At 41.0% G+C, this 23,034-nt stretch overlaps 1 protein-coding gene across 9 annotated transcripts in view; it reads right to left on the reverse strand.

Moving 5' to 3' along the window:
* Window positions 1-23,034, reverse strand: part of Zc3h11a (zinc finger CCCH-type containing 11A) — a 42,476-nt gene that overhangs the window by 9,155 nt on the left and 10,287 nt on the right. For 6 of the 9 annotated variants that reach the window (XM_034513237.2, XM_034513236.2, XM_034513238.2 and 3 more), the window contains 9 exons: window positions 20,684-20,880; window positions 18,768-18,887; window positions 13,328-13,451; window positions 11,749-11,952; window positions 11,542-11,658; window positions 11,228-11,308; window positions 10,069-10,179; window positions 8,706-8,765; window positions 6,596-6,694 (listed from right to left, as the gene is read on the reverse strand). In XM_034513237.2, coding sequence (XP_034369128.1) covers window positions 6,596-6,694; window positions 8,706-8,765; window positions 10,069-10,179; window positions 11,228-11,308; window positions 11,542-11,658; window positions 11,749-11,952; window positions 13,328-13,451; window positions 18,768-18,887; window positions 20,684-20,737 — 970 coding nt within the window. In that variant the 5' untranslated portion in view covers window positions 20,738-20,880. Of the gene's footprint in view, window positions 1-6,595; window positions 6,695-8,705; window positions 8,766-10,068; window positions 10,180-11,227; window positions 11,309-11,541; window positions 11,659-11,748; window positions 11,953-13,285; window positions 13,452-18,767; window positions 18,888-20,683; window positions 20,881-23,034 lie in introns of those variants that run through there. The other 3 variants (XM_034513240.2, XM_034513229.2, XM_034513232.2) reach the window with 3 other exon arrangements.

Consider the following 23,034-nt stretch of genomic DNA (forward strand, 5'->3'; position numbering starts at 1 on the left):
CATTAGAAAACGCCACAGCAGCCTACAAAAATTTAAGCCGTAGAAGAAAAAAAAAAAAAAAAAAAAAAAAGCAGAAAACCAGAACAAACATCTTCTAAAGATACATGTTAAAATAAATTCATTTGAAAAATAAGTAAGCCGGGCGGTGGTGGCGCATGCCTGTAATCCCGGCACTTGGGAGGCAGAGGCAGGCGGATTTCTGAGTTCGAGGCCAGCCTGGTCTACAGAGTGAGTTCCAGGATAGCCAGGGCTACACAGAGAAACCTTATGGGGGGGCGGGGGGGGGGAAGAGAAAAGTGTAAGTAATGCAAAAAGTCAATCAGTCATTTAAAACAGTGTAAGCAAACTCCAGCCCACAAGGCAAATCTGGCTGTAACCTAGTTCTGTGAACTGTTTCCTTGGATCACAGCCACTCACTCATTTACACACTCACATATGGTTGCTTTCACACCACAATGGCGGAGCTGAGTAACTGGCACTTATATTATGGACCACAAAGCCTAAAATGTTTGTTTTCAAGAGTAGCAGGGATCAAACCAAGGGCACCACCATGGCAGTCAAGTTCTCTAGTGGTGAGCTACTCCAGGGCTGCATGGACTTAGGAAAAACAGAGAAGGCAAGTTAAATCAAAGGACCAGCTGAACTCTTGGCTTGCCAAGAAGATCTGTGTTTACATGCACCGGAGTGAAGTTATCCCACGTCAGGGAGCTAGGAAGTCCTACAGTGTTTTGGAGAATAATGCTGAGCGTAACTCCCACCTGTAATCCCGCCAAGCACCTGGGAAGCTGTGACAGCAGAGTGGTGAATCTGAGGCCAGTCTGAATCTGGACTACAGGACTGAGAACTTGTCTTAGGAAAAGAATGGTGATGGTGGTTGTTTCCTCACAAGAAAATAAGGAGCCACCATCAGACTGGTTTTTTTATTTTGTTGTTGTTGTTTTTTTTTTTTTAAGGATGCTAACAAAATAATACAGAAATCAGTTAAGGTGAGAATGAGAACATATAGGCTAACATTCAAAGCAGGGATATGAAATTAAACTGTCTTATGCAAAAACCATCACACTGGATCCTGAATGGCATAAAGCAAAGCTAGAAGAACAGGGTCACACAGTAGATTATTTACCTAGCAAGTGTGAAGTTCTAGGTTTGAAACTACAGCACCACAAACAACAATAAAAGCAGAGTATTTGAATACCTGGATATTCACTTTATATAATACATAACTAACACACACATTCATGTAATTCCCACTATTAAACAGAAATTTGAGAATATTAAAAAAAAAAAAAATTCCTTTAGGGTTTTTTTTTGACATAGCCCTGCTGCCCTAGAACTCATAGTGTAGGTCAGGTTGGTCTCAAACTCCCAAAGATCCACTTGCCTGTCTCCCAAGTACTGGGAGTAAGGTGCCTATCAAGATGCCCATACACAAAAAACAACAGGTCTATATGTTGCCATAACAGATAAAGAGTGGCATGTGTTCTGTTCACTTCCTTGTTATCTGACGAGGTGCAACTGGTTTTATATTGCTTAGAAAATGACTTCTTTTCTCCCTTTCCAATACTGCTGACTGAACCCAGGGACCACGCTCACCCTTGTGAATTGAGCTACACATCTAGCCTATTAGAATCTAACTTCCTATGACAGCTTCCTATGACAGCTATATAATATCATATTCCCCCTTATTGGATTTCCTCCTAATATTTTAATGAACACATATTTTCCTATCTTTAAATAACACACACACACACACACACACACACACACACACACACCCCATAAATACAAGCTCTCACTTAACTGTACAGGTGAATCAGAAGAAAACAAAGACAGCAGCAAGGAGTTTGGTCTTCGTTAAAGTGCCTGTTGCCTCCTCCTGGACTAATAGCTAGCAGACAGTCTAATCACTCTTTCAGAGATTTGGAAACTTCAACTATCAAAAGTTTCAAAATTTAAAAAGCTAAAACACAAAAATTTATAGGTCAAATATCTTTTCAATGTTTACAAATTAGGCCGTATTTCTAATGCAATTAAAGAAAAATCTCGACAGGAAGTGGTGGCCTTAGTTCCAGCAGAAGCCAGCCTAGTATACGAATAAAGTTTCAGGAAAGCCAAGGCTACACAGAGAAACCCTGTCTCAAAAAACCAAACCAAACCAACCAACCAACCAACCAACCACCCACCCACCCACCTCCAAGTTCTTAGATGTTTTTCCTCAGAACTCTCCAGACTCCAAAACAGGGTAAAAGCAAGAACCTTTTAGGGCACTGTGTGGTTTATTGGACAAAGCCTCACCATCCAAGTGTGACCTCCAAAACCCATGTTAGGGGGAGGAGAGAAGCAAGTTCACATAGCTGTCTCTGACTACTACATGGATGCTGTGCCGGTACATGCACACATGTATGCCGACATGTGCAAAAGTTACTCAATTCAGAAAATTATTACTATTGTATCATTTTCTCAATCTTTTTGTTTGTTCTTTGAGACAGGGCTTACTATGTAGCCTTGGCTGGCCTGGAACTTGCTATGTAGACCAGGTTAGCCTTAAGAGCTCCCAGTATCAATCTTCTAAGAACTGGTATTAAAGGCACGCAAGCTCCTTCTCAATCTTTTCACTTCAAACTCTGTTCTAAATCTTTCTGTTTAGAGGTAATCGGGCAGCACAGCTATTTGCACACTTCTTAACCAAAAAAACATTCTTTTATTGGAGAGGATTGTCCACTTGGACCAAGTGTGCAGCTTCCTATGGATGTACATGGAGTGGGGAAGGAGGAAAGAATGGCTGCTTACCTAGCCAGCTCAACCTGGCCACCAATGGGGTGGCAGTAATGACAGTATGTCTATTACAGATGTTACCGCAGAGACGGGGGTATTGTAAAGGCTCTGTAGATTCCCCTCAGGACCTCACACATACTAGGCAAGTGCTCAGGACACTGCTGAGCTATGATGATGTAACTAACTGACACATGAGGGAAACATGACAAAGAACTTCTTTCTGCTGGTCCTGAGCACGCAAGCCACCAAATGGAAACATTTACTTAACCAAAGTTTCATGAGCTAGAAGAAGAAAGTTTACTTTCCTGAAAGCTCTACTGCTGAGGCCTGGGGGAAAAAGTCAACCTCATTCAAATTAAGATAAAAAATTATATAAATAATGTATAGGGTGCAGGGAAGACTTGGGGACTCCGCCTTCACATGTTTGATAAGGACCCTGGAATTATGTTCACCATCCAGACATTCCCGACCACCAATAACAGGGTCTTAGCCATGATTGGTCCCAACAAAGTGTTAGAAAACACAACCTCAAAGCAAGAGCTAACCATGTAGCAATCTGTTTCTGCCACATGGCTGACAGGCCTCTCCCCAACCCTGGTCATCTCTCCCTCTACCCCAAAAGTTCTTCCTTCCCCCTTAGACTATCGAAAACCTAACTATGGAGGAAAATAGGTACACAAATAGATCAACTATGCCCTTGGGGGCATAAGCCCACCTTGACTCAGAGAGATTGAAAGACAAGGCCTCTGCTTATAGGCAAGCTCGAATAAAGTATCAGTCTTAGTACCTTCCACACTGTAACAATTCACCTACAGATGTTGACTGCAAAAACTCCCTCATACTATTTAGTACCTTCAAAAGGCACTTGGTTTGCTTGTGCCTCTCTGTATCAGTCCCTTTATTCTCACTGAAACTTTTGTTTACCTGTACCTATTGCCTCAGGTAAACTATCATTCTAGAGAAGGAGCCGAGTCTGGAAACACCTGGTACATCTACACTGATTCCAGACGGCCAGGGCAAATTCAATAGTGCCCTTCCTAGTAGGCATGGGCATAGCAGGGTCTGCCAGCGTGGGAGCAGCAGCACTTATTAAGGGAGATCAAAATTTCAAATACTTAAGTCAACAAACTGATCAAGAACTGTCAGAATTACAAAATGCCAACAAAGGCTGAAATAAAAGTTTAAATTAAGAGTCAATAATTTGACTCTAAGGTATAAGCTCAAGGAAGGAATGTTGAGGCCTGCTCTTGTTACCGTAACTGTAGCCATTTTGTATTCAATCTCCATTTGCTCACATGGTGAAATTAAGTTCAGGTTCTCAGACTCCACTTCCCAGAAATAAGTATCTATAGCTGATGCTAAAGAATGCCTAATAATAATAATAATAAGCCAAAAAGTTATAGTTGAATTACTTATGCTCTACTTTCTCAACGTTCTTAAATTCCCCCACCACCCCTCTGACCTCTGACCTCACTTAGGACCAATAATCTTAAACGTTGGCTGATAGATAATACATTGTCTAGCTAGCCTAAAATACTGTACTACTTCGCTGCTTTCCTTTAAGCCTTTGAACCTGGATTTTCATATAAAAAGTCTGCCCTTGGGTTGGTGAGATGGCTCAGAGGTTAAGAGCACTGGTTGCTCTTACAGAGGACCCTGGTTTAATTCCTAGCACCCACATGGCAGTTTACAACTATCTATAATTCCAGTTCCAGAGGATCTGATGGCCTCACACAAACATGCAAGCAAAACATCAATGCACATTAAAAAAAAAAAAAGTCTGCCCTGAGGACAGGTTAGTGCCACAATTCCTTTTTGTGGTCCTGATGGATCAGTATTAGGATATACGTTCAATAAACTACTCTTGCTTTACTGAGGATCAGTGATCGGATAGTTTGTGTGGCAGTTCCTGAACCTCAACATTTACACACAAGGAAACAAAAACAAAAATTTCCATCTATTCCTCAGGCATTAACCCAACATTTCACCTAAGTCATAAAAGTAGGGGGAAAAAAATCTGCCTAGGTGTTCTCTCCTTCGCAGACAGCACTGTAATACCCTGTACTAAGTACCCTGATTTAAACACTTCGCTGTACCATTATGTCCCTTTACCTGACCTATCTTAGATCTTTTCAAGGTTTCCTTTCATCTATTTCTATGTCTATGTCATATATGTACATGTGCCTGCATGTACAGAGGCCAGAAGAGGGCGTCAGATCCCTGGAAGCTAAAGTTACAGGTAGTTATGGGTGTTCTTAACCACTGAGCAATCTCTGCAGCCCTTTTTGGGTTATTGAACAGCTCATATCCCAGCTAGCACTTTGCCTTCTACTGTTTTTTATAATACAAGCCAGGTCACCGGGAGGTGGTGGCGCACGCCTTTAATCCCAGCACTTGGAAGGCAGAGGCAGGCAGATTTCTGAGTTCGAGGCCAGCCTGGTCTACAGAGTGAGTTCTAGGACAGCCAGGGCTATACAGAGAAACCCTGTCTTGGAAAAAAAAAAAAAAAAAAACCAAAACAAAACAAACAAAAAAAACCAAGCCAGGTCTAAAATGCAAATCAGACCTTTTGATCCCATTCTAACATTTTTTTTCCTTAGGATTTTTTGTTTCATTTTTTTGTTTGTTTGTTTACTTGAGACAGGGTCTCTCTACACAGCCCTGACAGTCCTGGAACTCACTATGTAGAATAAATTGGCCTCCAATTCCCAGAAATCCACCTGCTAGGATTTAAAAGCATGTGGCATTACCCCCAGGCCTTTCTGATATTTTAGTTACTATTATTATTGTGTGTGTGAGTTCAGACACATGTGCCTCACCAAGGCCTGTATAAGTCAGGGGCCACCCTCGGTGCCCGTTCTCCTTCCCACAGCCATGGCATGGATCAAACACAGGTCATCCACCACAGTGTGGCAGTGCTTTTACCAGCTGAGCCGACTTAACTCAGTAACTGTAAAATAACCATTAGTTTGTCACTGTATTTGAATAAGCTCAAATTCTTATAACATGGTTTTAAAAGACTATATAACCAAATTCCTCTTTTTTTCTCTTGTTATCGATCCTTGAGTGTATTATGCTTCCTTGGCTCTCTGACTCTACAAAAGTCATTCTTCTTTAATACAAACCCTTGTTGTTTTAGTTAGTTTCTACTGCTGTGATCAAACACCATGATGGTCAACAACTTGAGGAGGAAAGGGTTTATTCCAGTTTACAACTCAGGTCACTCCACTGCTGAGGAAAGTGGGGGCAGGAACCTGGAGGCAGGAGCTGATAAAGAGGCCATGGAGGAGTGCTGTTTACTGGATTGACCCCCATGGCATGCCCGACCTGCTCTGGTACCACTAGCTTTGGGGTGGGCCTTCCCACCTAAATCATCAATTTAAAAAAAGTACCACTTGCTTGTCCATGGGCCAATTTGGTGTGGACATTGTTTGTCTCAATTGAGCTTTTTCAAAACAACTCTAGATGGTATCAAGTTGACTTGAAAGTAGCAAACACTGATCTTCTAACTTCACCTAGCCAGTTCCTGAGTTTGAACCTCTGCTGAGTGACCCCCATGTGCTCTCACAGGATCATGCATTTTCTCCTATGATAGTGTTTATCCTAGTATCTTGGATATTCCTCTTTCAGGAGCCTATGAACTCCAGTAGTTGTTGACAACTGTTAGTTTTGTTAAATGTTAGCCATTTAATATTAGTAAACACTCAAATGTTTGTTGAGTAATAAACAGGTACCTAATTCACCTGAGCAAAAAATGAGGATCCATACCTGTTATAATTACAAACAGGCACGAAATAGCTAAAAGAATCAAAGTACTTACCTTTCTTTGGTGCTTTATCAATGTTAGTTTCTGGTGCTTCCACTTTTTTCCCCAGTCTCTGTGCAAGGCTTCGCTTTAATGGGGGATCACTGTCACCACCTACAAATACAGAGAGACTCACTTTAAGATTTGATCTTCAACAAAGTAAAAACCAAAAACAGACAATTTAAAATATTCTAGGATAGGCAGTGGTGGTGCATGCCTTTAATCCCAGCACTTGGAGGCAGAGGCGGACAGATCTCTGAGTTCCAGGTCTGGTCTCTGGACAGCCACAGCTATGTAGAAACACCGTCTCCAAAACAAAACCAAGCAAACAAGCAAACCATTTAAATGGTGTTTCTCCACAAACTTCCTAGAACTTAATATTAAAACTAAAATGTCCCAGAAAGAAAAAATTAGTAGACAAAAAAAAAAAAAAAAAAAAAAAAAAAAAAGAAAGAAAGAAAGAACTTTTAAAAAATACAATAACATTACACACCAAATCCTAAGCCCTGGCTGTCCTGGAACTCACTCTGTAGACCAGGCTGGCCTTGAACTCAGAAATCTGCATGCCTGCCTCTGCCTCTCAAGTGCTGAGATTAAAGGCGTGCGCCACCACTGGCCAGCTGTGCTGGATGATTTTATGTCAACTTGACACAAGCTAAAGTTATCTGAAAGAAAGGAACCTCATTTGAGGCAATTCTCTTAATTACCAACTGAAGAGGAAAGACCCAGCGCACCATGGGAAGTGCCATCCCTGGGCTGATGGCCCTGGGTTCGTTCTATAAGCAGGCTGAGCAAGTCCTGAGGAGCAAGCCAGTAAGCAGCACCCCTTCATGGCCTGTGTCAGCTCCTGCCTCCAGGATCCTGCCCTAACTTCCTTTGATGATAAGCAGCAATATGGAAGTAAAAGATGAATAAATTCTTTCCTCTCCAACTTTCTTTTTGGTTATGGTGTCTCATCACAGCAATAGAAACCCTAAGACATTATCAAACTCTGAATTTATAGTAAACTTAGTTGGGAAGATAGTAAAAGAACAATTTGCAGTGCTAATTTTTCCTGGGGTATGAAAACTCTAAAGGTCACATTACAGATAAGAAATCCAGGGCTCTGGCTAGAACTGTGGCTCTCAGGGCCTTATATTCAATACCCAGCACTCCATAAACTGAGTGGAGTATCACATGTCTACAATCCAGCTTTTAGAAAATGGTCTTTTTAGATGATCAAATCCTGCCCTCAAAAAACAAAGTAGATGGAAAGATAGGAGAAGGAAGTAGAAAGTGGAGAAGGAGAAGAGGAGGGAGGAGGACACCACTAACCAACTGAAAATATCTAAGAGTCTGATTCTTTTGTTTCTGTGATCAGTTAAGTTCGATACAGTCAGCCTTTCTGTATTTGCTAGTCAAACAGGAAGGGGTAATGGATAGGGAGCCATTAGGAAAACCATAAAGACAAAATAAAAAACTCTCTCTGTGGGCCTTTTGTTTTGTTTTTTGGTGGGTTTTTTTGTTTGTTTGTTTGTTTGTTTGTTGTTTTTTTTATTTTGTTTTGTTTTGAGACTAGGGTCTCTCTGTAGTTTTGGATGGCCTAGAATAGTTATAAATACCAGGCTGGCCTTGAACACACAAAGATCCTCTTGCCTCTGCCTCCTGAGTGCTGAGATTAAAGGTACAAGCCACCATATCTGGCTTAAACCTAGGACCTTCTAAAGGGTTAGCCATGGCCTGGACATGGCTTAGCCATTAACATGCTCACAATCAAAAAGAAAAGGTTAGTTATAATCTAATTAAGTTATAATGCTTTAAACTGCTATAGCTTCAATGAAAGGTATAACACACATGAAATTTTATAAACGTCAGTCAAGAATACAGGCAGACTGACCAGCATGTCAATACTGATGATGCGTGGAAAGAGTCTCAACAAGGTAACATGTTAATGCACAAACACACAGACAGAAAATACAAAAGATCGCCGGGCGGTGGTGGCGCACGCCTTTAATCCCAGCACTTGGGAGGCAGAGGCAGGCGGATTTCTGAGTTCAAGGCCAGCCTGGTGAGTTCCAGGACAGCCAAAGGCTATACAGAGAAACCCTGTCTTGAAAAACCAAAAAAGACAAAAGATCTAACTTACCTACTGCAAGTTTTCGTTTTCCCAGTCTCTCAGTAAGACTCAGTCTAACCAACGGCTCTTCTGAAATGGCAGAAATAAAGAGTTTCTACTATTACTTGATTAAGAATATTACTTTACATTCATATGAGCCCATTAAGGAGTTATTTTGAAAATCAGGTCTCAGTCTTATTTAACAAGATACTAATCAATAGTCTAATAAATATGCAACAGCATGGAATTATTAACAGCAGCCAAGAGGCTTTGGTCTTGGCCAAACTATCCGTGTGTACCTTGAAAAGTTATCTAACATTATCACTAGAGAGAGTAAGCCTTCTTCCAAATGATTGTTGTTCAAATGGAACACTTAAATGTACAAGTTCTTCTGTGTTATATTATGTTATATATTATATATTGTGCTAGATATTTTTATGTCAATTTGACACAAGCTAAAGTCACTGGAGAGGCAGGAGCCTCAATTAACAAAATGTCTCCCTAAGACCAGGCTGAAGACAAGCAAGTAGGGCAACATTTCTCAACCTGTGGGTGCAACCCCTCCCTTGGTGGCAGTGGTAGGTGGGGTCTAGTGACTATTTCACAGGAGTCATAGCAGATATTTACATTATATTTGTAACAGTAGCAAAATTACAGTTATGAAGTAGGAATGAAGATAATTTTATGGCTGAGAGTCGTTACAACATGAGGAACTGCATTAAAGTCGTTTCAGCATTAGAAAGGTTGAGAACCACTGTTCTAGGGCTTTTTTAAAATTGGTGATTGATGTGGGAAGACCCAGCATACTATGGATGGTGCCATTCCTGAACTGGTGGTCCTGGGTTCTGTAAGAAAGCAGGCTAAGCAAGCCACAAGGAGCAAGCCAGTAAGCAGCACCCCTCCAAGGCCTCTGCATCAGCTCCTGCCTCCAGGTTCTGCCCTGCTTGAGTTCCTGTCCTGACCTCCTTTGATGATGAACAGTGATGTGGAAGCATATTAAACTCTTTCATCCCCAAGTTGCTTTGGTCATGGTATTTGGTCAAAGAAACAATAACCAAAACCGAGACAATTTCTAGTTAGATTTTAAACAATTTATTAAAAAGATCTACATTTTTCTATCATTCTAAAGATATAAAAACATTCTTTACTCAAAATGAGCAGCCAATAAACTTGCTGAAGCAAAGAGAAAATGTTAAATTAGGCACACATAAATGTGAGACTACCTGACTCCAACTTTTTAAACAACAGGTCAAATGTGCCCATTTTTCAACCTCATATCTGATCAAAATGTTTCAAGTCCTCCTAAAACTCCAAGTAAACAAATATATCACCCAAGGCTTTTGTGTTGCCAAGCACCTGAATCAACAACTCTTGAGACCCGCTTTTAGCTTACCTGGTTTGGTTGATAGAGTTACCATTCTCACCACAGTCCGAACATTCTCCTTCTCAGGGCCTGGACTGGGCTGAGGCTGATGTAAAACACTGGAAACTCCGGAGGAGCCTTCTGAATGAAAAAAGGCAAATAAATAACCTGTGGGAAGTAAGGCTAATGCAAGTCAAGAGTCTGTTAATCGCTGCTCACTCAGGTAGACACTACGTCTTCTGCTTACCTATGAGGCTCACACTACTCTAGAGGTAAGGCAGAAGCATGGTCAGCTATATCAGCCTTGGCAATCTCAGTGTTTCCATCATCAAAACAAAGTTCCTACAGAGTAAGCTTTAAGGACAAACTTCTCAGAACTAACTATTTACACTATTTAGTATCTCTCTCTTTATTACATTAGCTACAACTTTTAGAGTAGGAAATATACATCAACAAGGTTGAGACAAGAAAGCTCCAGCAAAAAAAAAAAAAAAAAAAAAAATCTTTGTAGACCTTAAGAAACCTCTTGTGCCTAATGACATACATGTTCTTTTAGTAGGTTCTGTTTGCCATCTTTCCTCATTCCTGGGGGTGGGGGTGGGGGTGTGTGTGTATCTTACAAGAACCTAGGGTCTACTTAGACTAGGCTGGCCAGCAAACCCAGCAATCCTCCTGTCCCTAGAACCAAGATTACCAGCACACATCACCATACTTGGCTTTTGGGTTAGAGAGACCACAGATTCTCAGGCTTGTATAGCAAGCCCTTTACTCTACCGCCCCCTTAATGTAGCCCGTAAGTGTTGCTCTTTACAGTTAAATATTCCAAGCTATTAGCCCATCGTGGTAGTACATGCCTTTAATCCCAGCACTCAGAAGCAGAGATAGGCAAGATCTGATGAGCACAAGGTCAGCCTGGTGCACATAGTAAGCTCCAAGACAGCCAAGATTACACAGAGAAACCCCATCTCTGATTGGTATCAATCAATATGAAGATAAACAAGTTTTTAAGTTATATAGACTTATCTCTGAACAGTGAGGACTGAAATACCTCCAATAGTCTTGTTCTACTTCAAGCAAGCCACAGAAATAAGAGTCTGTATTTGCTGAATTTGGCTGTTGTTGCCAGAAGTATCTTTATTATTCTTGTCTGGTAACATGCATATTCATGCCAAAATTTGTGATGACTTACCACCTTGCTTCTTGGATTTTTCCTTCATTTTCTTTGATTTAATTTCCTCAAGAGTTTTTATTCCAAAATTCAAACATTCACCTGAGAAACCCAAGGGAGGAACGACATGAGGAACTAACTACAGCCTTTTTCTTTGTGTTTCACTACAAGCATTCAAGTAAGCTTTGAGTAAATGACTTACAAGAAGGACACATTCTATGAGTATAGCACATCTGCTAGGAAAGAGAGCCTAGTGGCTCTGCACTAAACGTCAATGGTAGTTCACAAGAGTCAGTGACACTACAAGGGCTGGAAACCCGACAGCCTCTTCCTACCTTGTTTTAAACTGACTCCAGGTTTTCGTGCAGAAGGCACTCTTAATCCATTGTGGACGTCAGGAGTTGGTTGCAGGGCAGGTGTTTTGCTTTCATCGCCCTCCTCAGAAAACTGATCTGTATATGCACATGTAAGACAAACCTCCAATAAGACCAAGTCTAGAGCTTTAACCTTTTCCTGTCCAGTTCATTACAGATAAAACATACCATCATCATCTTCATCATCATCTGCAGCGTTGATTACAACAGGCGGATGTGTGGGGCTAGGAACATTTTCTGAACTCTCTACTTTCATTACACTCCGCAGCTGAGGGGAGGGGTTGGACTGAACAGACAATTTGTTCTGTTGAACCGTGAGCTGGCTAGCCTTTACTTCTTCTTCTTGTGACTCAGGCACAGTGGGTAACACAGCTAAACATACAAAACCAGACATAAATTTAGAACAGAGAACTATAATCCCTACTCAACAAACACCCCTTCCTTTACGATAAATTTGGCACATTTTTTCTTAGAGCCTGTATGGTTTTTTAAACCTAATTTTCCCAGTTTCATTCTAAAGTCTCCATGAAGATCAAAGCATTTTTGAACCAAAGACTACTTTATTGGAGATAAGCAGATGGTAGGTAATAAAAGCAATAACCCCAAGAGTTAGTTCTAAATAGTAGATATCATTCCTTCTTAAAATTGAGACTCTAGCAGGGCGGTGGTGGCGCACGCCTTAATCCCAGCACTTGGGAGGCAGAGGCAGGCGGATTTCTGAGTTTGAGGCCAGCCTGTTCTACAGACTGAGTTCCAGGTCAGCCAGGGCTACACAGAAAAACCCTGTCTCAAAATAAATAAGTAAATAAATAAATAAAAAAAAAGTTGAGTCTCTACAATTTATCTGCTCAATAGAAAAACACATAGAGACCACCTGCCTCCATCTCCTGGTTTTTTTTTTTTTTTTTTTTTTTTGATAGTCTTGCTATGTAACCCAGGCTGGCCCTCATACTTAGGTTCCTGCTGCCATAGCCTTCTAAGTAATAAAATCACAGCCACCTTCCACTATTATGAATAAAAATTATTTTAAAAGGGACTGTGAAAATAAAGCACAGATTTCTGTGGATTCAGATTGATGTTAAGTCTGGGGATACACTAGAGTGTTAGAGGGCTTGTCTAGCATGTCTGAAATCCTGGGCTTGATCCTCAGCCGTGGAACAACAGGAGAAACATATGTTTAGGTAGCCTCCATTAAGAATTTTTACTTTGAGATAGCTTATAAAATACTGGACTAGTTATAGTTAGTTCATGAGGTACTATGGTGATGACTATAATCAACCCAGCACTCAGGAGACTGAAGCAGGAGGGTCACAAGTTCTAAGCCAAGTCAGGCTACAGCGCATAACCGTCTCCACACAAGAGCTGGATGGCAAGGACTTCTGGCTTTGTGGGTCAAATGGTCTCTATCCCAACTAGTTCACTCTGCAGTATCAACATAAAACTGGTCACAGAAAATATGGATTCACTAAATCTTCATTTTACACAACAGGCAGAGGACCCGTTTTACCAACCCCTGGTCTGGAGATTTAAGTTTCTTAGTTTGGTAAGAAAATAAAAATGAAACTAACTATAGTAATACAATCTGACATGACAAGAAACATTTGGCTCCCTCTGTGCATACTTATAAGGTTTTGTACAGTAGAAATAGTACAGCTCCCCCCCCCCCCACCCCAGACTAACACAAGGGTGAATAGAAGGTGCTCACTGAATAGCAACTGTTCTCTTTTAGAACCAAAACCAATCTCACTTTTGCTTGGAGGTAGGAACAGTCCATCAACATAACGACTTCTGGTGTGATGGAAAGCGCAGTTTAGTTTTTGACATCCCACTGGCTGGTTTTCCCAATAACAAGGGATTTCACTTCGTTTTTTCTGTAAAAGAGAACACATTGTTTTCAAATAAAAAGCCAAGTAAGTCTTAAATTAATTTTGTGATTGGTTTTTTTTTTTGGTTTTTTCGAGACAGGGTTTCTCTGTGTAGCTCTGGCTGTCCTGGAACTCACTCTGTAGACCAGGCTGGCCTCGAACTCAGAAATCCACCTGCCTCTGCCTCCCAAGTGCTGGGATTAAAGACGTGCGCCACCACCGCCCGGCTTGTGATTGGTTTTCTAAACAGAGCTCTAAACTGTAATCCAGGAGGCCATGTTTAGCGAGAGAGGCTGCTGAATGTGATATGGGGGCATATGGAGACATAGAGGAGAGTGAGCTGGTCTTCCTTCCTGGTCTTCATCCTGAAAGCCCTAAATGCCCACATTTGATGAAGAAAAACAGGGTAATATAGTCATTTAGAATATGGAGTAAGAGATATTATAATAACTTTCCTTCCAGTTAAGTTACTTAAGGGCCTCCTGAGCACAGACAACCAAATGCCTGGCCAGCCTCATTTTCCTTTGCTACAAAGTGTGAACTAAATGTGTACACATGTGCAGGTATTTGCGTGGAGGCCAGAACAGGCCATGAGATATCATCTACTGCTCTCTACCTTACTACACTTGAGACAGGGTCTCTCTCTCACGGAAGCTAAAGCTGATTTCAGCTGGGCTGACCAGTCAGCCAACTCCCCAGATCCTGTCTCTGCTCCCAACACTGCGCTTGTACCTACATGAAGCCATGCCCACGTTTTATGTGGGTGCTGGGCATTCAAAAGCAGATCTGCATGCTTGTAAAGCACACGCTAATTTACCCAGTGAGTCATCTTCCTAGCCCCTGAATTTGTGAATACTACACCAGTGTTTCTCAGGGAAACAGACAGCCAGGTTCCCATTATCTTCAACATCTACAGAGCTTTCATCAGCTAGTCATACACCAATACATATATTTGTTTCATGTGCTGGTACAAACTTTTGATCTCAGCACTTGGGAGGCAAGGGTAGGTGGATCTCTGTGAGTTTGAGGTCAGCCTGGTCTACAAACTAAGTTCCAGGACAGCCAGGGGTACACAGAGAGACTCTATTTCAAGAGCAAGCAAATTAGAGAGAGACAGAGAGAGACAGAGAGAGAGAGACTTCTCTATTTAATATGTATTTAAGTATTAATATGAAACCCACAAGCAACAGTACTAGAAGACTCACCCCGAACAAGGCTTACTAGTAAAGCATATCACAGCTTTCCTCTAGTTAGAAACACTGCCTAGCATTTTAGCACTATTTGTTGGCCTGTTTCTCAGTCAGGGTGTCTCTTTTTCTGCTACTAATTTTGAAAAGCAAAATAATCAACCAAGAACACAGGAACAAGCAGCCGGCAATTAAGAACACTTGATTGTAGTATGGGAGCTCAATCAGAAAGCAGTTTGTCATCCATTCCACCTCAGCTGGAGACACACATCAAGGGCCTGGTGTGTTTAACATGGCTTGCACACACGTTTTCTCGAGCAGACACATTAGCGACTACTGAATCCATCAGCAGAGAAAACAGACTGTAAGGATATGTTGTGAACACAGTTCTTAGAGTTCACTCCATCTCCACAACCATGATTAAAGGTCTCTTTGATACTTCCAGATAGTTTTTAAATGCACATACAAACAAATACAACTCTTTCCCCTCTTCTATTTTATTTAAAAGGGTTTTTTTTAAAAAAAAAAAAAGACATGTATTTTAAAGACATGTATGGGTGGGTTTTTTTTTTTTTTTTTGTTTTGTTTTGTTTTGCCTGAATTGTACATGCACCACATGCCAACCTTGTGCCTGCAAAGCTCAGAAGAATCCAGAAGGCATGGGACCTCCTGAAACTGGAGTTGGGAGAGTTGTGAGCTGCTGTGTAGACAATAAAGACTTATAAGAGCAACAAGTGCCCTAACTGCTGACTGAGCTCTCCTCCATTTTTAGCCTGCTGTTCTGTTCCCTCTACATTTTCACTCAATATATTCGGATCCTTCCTTATTAAATAATTAATGTCAGCCAGACAGTGGTGGTGCACGCCTTTTATCCCAGCACCTGGGAGGTAGAGGCAGGTGGATTTCTGAGTTCGAGGCCAGCCTGGTCTACAGAGTGAGTTCCAGAACAGCCAGGCTTACACAGAGAAACCTTGTCTGGAAAAACCAAAAGAAAAAAAAAAGTCCACCTTAAATTCATTATTAGTGTATAAGTGTATTAGTGTTAACTGATGCCCACCTCTCCACTGGAAGCTACATTGTTTCCAGTACTTTACAAACTGCTGCAGTGGTAGTTCTGATATACTTAGTTCCCCACAATGAGAACAATGTATAAGTATTTAGTTCTCATCAGACACAGGGAAATAAGCCTGTGAAATGAATGAATGAATGAATGCTGATATTGCTTAGTTGACACCCTGACTCTTGGAGTATCTCCAAGTCAGATGACAGTGAGGAAGGAGAGACTCACTGTGCCTAGACTGTACCAAGGATATGGTTTACGCTGAACATCTGAGTCTGGGATTTTGGTACATAAGACAGATGGCGCATGATGAGTTCCTCAGTGGACTATCCATGGGAGACCACTGCAGTGAGTTGGTACCTTCCACTTCAGGGGAAAGAACACAGGAAGTGAGCCTAAAGAGACTACCACAAACTCCATAGACCCATAACAACTCCATAGACCCCCCAATACCCTTCCTTCTGTCTTGTGATGTGAAGTGTATCCTTCCTCTTGTGTTAACTCCTCAATGTGATACTTTAGAGACCTGGTCTTAGATTCTTCCTAGGAGTTATGCCAGGGTAGAATGTGAGCTTTCAAAAGTTGCAGAGCACGATCTCAATTTACCAGCACCTTACTGCTTGCACAGTAGGCAACTCAGAAAGCAGGTAAAAAACTAGAAACTGGGAACCAGATTGGAGCAGCTTTATAAACCCAAGCACACAAACTACATATGCACCGTCTTCCTTCTTTCCTCATTTCTTCCTCAATAACTGAACTGAAAACCAACTCTGAAGGAATCACATATTCATTTGAAAGAAAAATACAAAGCAGTCTAAACCAAGATTCTAAGGTGCTGCCCATAAGGGTTTGGGAAGACACTGTAACGGGGATGGTCCCCTGAGAGAATGAGTCAAGGAAGGCTTTTCTGCAGAAGGGGCTCTAGTGCAGTGAAGAAAGTATATTCATGCAAAGAATGTGGAATGAGGATCAAAGAAAGACAGAGTCCTATGAGAGAAACTGGTACGAGGCAGAAAGTAAATGGAGTAAGGAAGCATCTCACATAAGGGAGTGGCCTAGCACAAAGTATCAGAACCCAAGATCTCGAAAGAGTGAGATGTCCTCGGCAGAGTGGTATAGTCCAAGCATAAGGAGGAAGGCATCTTTACAATAGAGCTAGGGTGACACTATGAAGCAGAAGCTTCGTGTGAATGGGAAGAGATAGAGGGGAGGAGGGGGGAGGGGAAAGAAGGGAGGGCGAGAACAGTTCTCCCTTTTGAGGAAACAGTTTAACAAAAGAAACTTACACTAAACCCTGGTACTGATGAGCTGAAAGCATCTGTGTGAATTTGTGCCTTTCAATATGAAGCCCCACAGCAATGCATGCTTATTTGTATATCACCCACTTCTCTCTCCACTAAGGACTTGAAAAGCAATAGGGACAGACCAAAGCTTAGTGTTTATGTACCTTTCTTCACTGAAAGGAACCAACACATCTTCATATAGATAGATTTTAGAGCAGGAGTAGGAACATTACAAAGATCAAAAAGCCTGGAAAACCTCAAAGATGGAGTGGTAAGGAGTGCCGCTCCCAAATAAATAAGTCAGCTTGAAGGCTTCTTATACGTTAAATTGGAATATAATAGATATAATTGGAATATAATGGATGTAACACATTAAGCAAAAACAGAAAACCGATAATTCCCACTAACACAAACAGATCCTGGGGGAATCCAGTTTGGTGGGAAATGGGCCATCTAGAGTATTTGGAGTACGGGGGCAGTGAAACCAATGGCTCAGTGCTGAGGATGCCTGCTGTCCAGCCTGGTGATGAGTTCTATCTCTGTGGCCCACACGGTACAACAAGTGACTCGTCAAGTCCTCCTCTGACCCCCACATGCACACATACATGTACACACTTACAAACATACACATGTATAGTTTTTTTAATTACTAAAACTTTATAATGAAGTAACGTAGCCATACTGTGAAAAAAGTTAAACAGCAGTAATGGGAAAATTGAAATTGTATGCCACTTTGATATATGTAGAGTGAAAAGAGTATTTCTTTTGTGATGTCCCATGAAATATATACCATCTAGGGGGCTGAAGAGATGGCCCAGAGGTTAAGAGCATTCATTGTTCTTGCAGAGAACCCAGTCTTGATTCCCATCACCCACTCTGTGGCTCCCAACCATCTGTAACTCAGCTCCAAGAGATCCAACTCCTTCTGACTTCTGCTGGCATGGCACCCATGTGGTACAGAAACATTCCAGCACATACACATACAATTAAAAAAGAGACATATTCAACTGTAACTTAATAACTAACTATCATGAAAGATCAAGAAAGACTAAGCACTGTCCTGGGATAAAGAAGAGACTAAGGCATCATACACCACATGTTATCTGTGAGTGCAGACTGCTCCTTCACAGAGCATCACAGACCAAATGCCGTCTGTAAGTGCAACTGCTCCTTCAATATAAGAAGTTACCAGACAGCAGCAAACCTGCATGACAAAAGTGTTACCAGTTCTCATTTTCTAATGTTCATAGCTGTGCTACTGTTGTGTAGGAAAATGCTTTATTTGTAGGAAACTCTCAGGGTAATGGGAACTAGAAGATAGTAATTTATCCTTAAGTGGGTCAGAAAAAAAAAAAAACCAAAAACAAACTTGTGAGTCTAAGAGGGCATCAGAGCCCTAAAAGTAGAGTTAGACGATTGTGAGCTACCAAAGGTGCTAGGAAACAAATTCAGGTCCTCTGCAGGAACAGCGAGTACTCTTCCCTCTGAGCCACCTCTCTAGCCTTCTAACTGTTTACAACTTGGAAACATGGGTCAGCAGGTTCAGGTATTTGCCACACAACCCAAGCATCTTAGCACAAATTCCAGAACATACACTGTGAACTAGAGCTGAGTCCTACAGGTCAGGGTATTCTCTGACCTCCACATGTGTGCAACAGCATGTACCTACCCCAACTCCCAACATGCTTGGTGGTTAAGTGCTTTTACTGAGTCACCCCACTCTCACTAGCCACTGTCCTCATATTTTTTTATTGATTCTGTATACCTATGGTAACAAAAATTGGAAACTTACGTCAATTTCCATGTGGCGAAATCTGCACACCTGTCGAAAGCAACGGCCTTCTTGCCATAGTGTGCAAACAGTTTCATTTCCTAGTGCAGCTTCACAGTGACGGAATGGGCAGCTGTCACCCTGTAAACAAAACAGAAAAGGACTGTGGCACATGTTCATAACAATAGTGTCCAAGAACCTAAACAAACACACTAGTAAGCAAAAACCTGCAGTGCAGAAAATAAGACAACAACTTGATTAGATAACAATCACAACAACAACTATCTGAAAGCAATAGACCTATAATAGAATAACCTATTGTTTTTTGTTGTTTGTTTGACAGGGTCCCTCACTGGCCTGGAACTCCCCATGCAGATTTAGGTTGACTGACTGGGACTCAAGGATCTACCTTCCTCTACATCCCCAGTACAACTGCATGCTATCATGCCTGGCTTTTAAATTGTGGATTTGGGGTATTGAACTCAGGTTCTCATGTTTACATGCAAATCCTTTGCTGACTAAGCTCTCCCCAGCCTTAACGTACTTCTTTGTTGTTTTTTTTGAGACACATTCTCACTATGCAGTCTCTGTATGCCTAGAACTCACTATGTAGACCAGGCAGGTACTGGGCTCAGAGAGATCATCTGTCCCTGCCTCTCCAGTGCTGGGATAAAAGGGATGTGCCATCACACCCAGCTCTCCTCAACCTACTGAGTGATTGACCAAGGAGCTGAAAAAGACAAGGACTCTCTGGAAAGAAAATACCCCCTAAAAACATCATGTAATTCATCTTCAAAATAGCTTCAGATCATGATGTCAATATTTTCCAGCTTTTGGTAGAAAATAAAAGGGAAGTTGAAAGGCTGTTGCAAGTGATGCAAGCATAATTAATATATGACTAATAGTTACTTTTATTATCTGACACAAACTGCTATTGTAAAAACTGCTGATATTAAATGAAAATGCTGATATTCTCACTTTTTAAAATCTTGTTTTTCTATTCCAGTGTCAGGAGCAGACTCCAGCGACCCTCTCATGCTTGCAAGTGCTCTACAGCTGAGCTACACACCTAGTAGAAAAACTTCCTGGCCCTCACCCCTGGGATTTTTGAGACAGGGTCTGGTTCTATGGCCCAGGATGGACTTGCAACCCTCCTATTTCTATTATTATGCTTAGCTAGACTTATCTGTTTAAACACACTATCACAATGATTTTAGAACAAGCTACTATAATATACAAATTTAAAGGATTAGCCATAAAGAAATAAGAGAAAATGACATGCAGACCTAAATAGTGCTACTAAAAACTCTAAAAAAGCGTATTTTAAAAAACAGCATTCTTTTTTTTTTCTTTTTTTTTTTGGTTTTACAAGACAGGGTTTCTCTGTATAGCCCTGGCTGTCCTGGAACTCACTCTGTAGACCAGGCTGGCCTTGAACTCAGAAATCCACCTGCCTCTGCCTCCCAAGTGCTGGGATTAAAGGTGTGTGCCACCACTGCCTGGCACATTCTATTCTTACTAGCAAAAAACGTGGAAGAGGTCAAATTTAACCCATAACAGCTCCCACAAGTACTATACAACTCATTCAGCTAAACAAAACACACACACACACACACACACACAAATCAAAGCTGCTGAGCCAGAGGCCAAAGTCTCCAGGAAGCACTTGGACTAGATTAATTATGGCCGAATAATAACTATACAACATGGGCACTTTGGGGTTTATGGCACATGGGGAAATTACAATTATAAATAAATGAAGAGGAGAAAAAATGAGTGATGTGTTCTTAACACATGATTCTTTACTAAAAACTGGTAGCAGGTGATATAACAGCTGAGCAAGATATAACATAAATACAGTTTAGAATGCAGTGAAATCTTAGCTAATTTTATTTAAGAAACTGCAGAAAGAACTGATTTAGAGATGCCAGTCTTACTTTGGTGCATGTAGAATAGAAATAAAAATAGCAGTCTTCTCCCTGATTAGGCATACTGGGTAAATTCTCAGGCCAAAAGTGGCTTCCTGGAACAAGCCACTGCTTCCTCGAGGTGAAGACCAGCTCCAAGTACTCTTGAAATGGACTTACTCTTCCAATGACAACTCAACCACAGAAATCGTCTTTAAAACGTAATCCTGAAAAGGAGAGACAGTCAAAATACTTCATTCAGGTTAATTCTTCCAACCTTTTCCTCCAATGCCTAATGATACATCTCGTTAAACTAGATTTGAATTGTGTTAGCAGGCACTTACTACACAGAGCAATTATAAACAAACGATTTATGAGGACGGTATGCTCCCATATGTAATATAAAATTTTTGCTGAGGACAGCCATGTCCTATTCTTTTGAATGTTCTATGGTGCTTGTTTTACTGTTTCAGTATAAAATTTAAGTAAGTATTGCTATACACATGAGCTGCATTTTAGAATAGAACAGATTACTTGTAAAATACTTGCCAATGTTATTTTCACCTAAATGAAAAACTGAAACATCTTTATACACCTGTTATATCAGAAGTATATAATTATCTCTGAATGGAGAGTAATTATTGAAACAATCATCTTTGGAAGATCTAGGGATTAGTTTTGCTAAGATAGCAAAGGAGCAAAGAAGTTTTCCAGGGCAGACCCTGAGAATAAACAACTAGCATGAACCCCCACAAAATATGCAAGAAAGCTGCTACAGAAGCAAAACACCCTGTAAGAGCACATGAGAATGTGGAGGGGGATCCCTAAACATTCTAATGAGACCAGCTAAACCCTGCCTTACCACTCCAAGCCCAAAGCCAATCTTATCTTTCATTAGTAAAGTAAATCCTAATCCAAGAATTGCTTATCAAGATGAAAGCTTGCCTTCAAGCCAGTGATCTATGTTAGCAACAAGAATCTTCAACTAATCATGTCACAAAATCTTTAAAATGAATATACACTCAAGTAATGGCACAAAACAAAGTACACCTCCATTTTGCTTCTAACAAGAAATTAATACCTAGAAACCTTTAAGTTCAAATCCTGAGTCTGTAATGTGTCCATAGATAGCTAAAGCATTACCTTAGTGCTCAGAGGGGAAGAATGCTGAAAGCACCACGACACCTACATTTGTGGACATAACTTTGGGACAGCAAAGTTCAAGAGTTTTGAAATGCTCAGTGAAAAAAGCATCAATGAAACTGCTGCTAGAAATACTTACACTAAGCGGTATTACTCTGCCTCCCAGGTGCTGGGATTAAAGGCGGTGGTGGCGCACGCACTTGGGAGGCAGAGGCAGGCGGATTTCTGAGTTCGAGGCCAGCCTGGTCTACAGAGTGAGTTCCAGGACAGCCAGGGCTACACAGAGAAACCCTGTCTCAAAAAACAAAAAGAAAGAAAAGAAAAGAAAAGAAAAGAAAAGAAAAGAAATACTTACACTAAAGGTGCTTCTGTAAGAATCAAAGCAAGGGGCTGGTGAGACAGCTCAGCGATTAAGAGCACTGGCTGCTCTTCCAGAGGACCTGAGTTCAATTCCCAGCAACCACAGGGTGGCTCACTACAAGGGATCTGATGTTCTCTTCTGGCCTGCCTACAGATGTATAAGTAGCAGAGCACTCATATATTAAAAAAAAAAAAAAAAAAAAGAAGAATCAAAGCATATGCCCAAGACTGTCAACACAGACCAAGACTCTTCCAGAGGACCTGGGTTCAATTCTCAGCTCTCTGCAGAAGCTCACAGCCATCACTAACACCAGAGACATCAGACATGTGATAGATGACATGCAGGCAAAACACCTCCCTTGAAAAAAATCAACCAATCAATTAATTAAAAGATAAATCAATGCCAGGTGGTGGTGGCACACGCCTTTAATCCCAGCACTTGGGAGGCAGAGGCAGGCGGATTTCTGAGTTCGAGGCCAGCCTGGTCTACAGAGAGGACAGCTAGGGCTACACAGAGAAACCCTGTCTCGAAAAACCAAAAAAAGTAGAAAAAGAGTAAAACCAAAACATTGACGTTTCAAACATTTATGTTGTTGTTTGAGGTGAAGTCTTAATATAGTTTTGCAGGTCAATGAAAGTTGCTATCTTCCTGCCTCTGCTTCCCAATTGCTGGGATCACAAGACATATTCAACTCAAAAAAACTTTACAAAAAATTATGATAGGATGAAAATATTCTAAGTAGAGGATTAGCTAAGTGATTTATTATACAGTAAAAAGAGTAACACTGCATGACCTGAAAGGCTTATTTCAGAACTAAGAGAGGCTTAATATTAGGAAACACACTACATTAATAAAAACCAAAAGTAGTCAGATGGTA

Source organism: Arvicanthis niloticus, chromosome 10 (genome assembly GCF_011762505.2).
Source record: "Arvicanthis niloticus isolate mArvNil1 chromosome 10, mArvNil1.pat.X, whole genome shotgun sequence".
NCBI lineage: Eukaryota > Metazoa > Chordata > Mammalia > Rodentia > Muridae > Arvicanthis > Arvicanthis niloticus.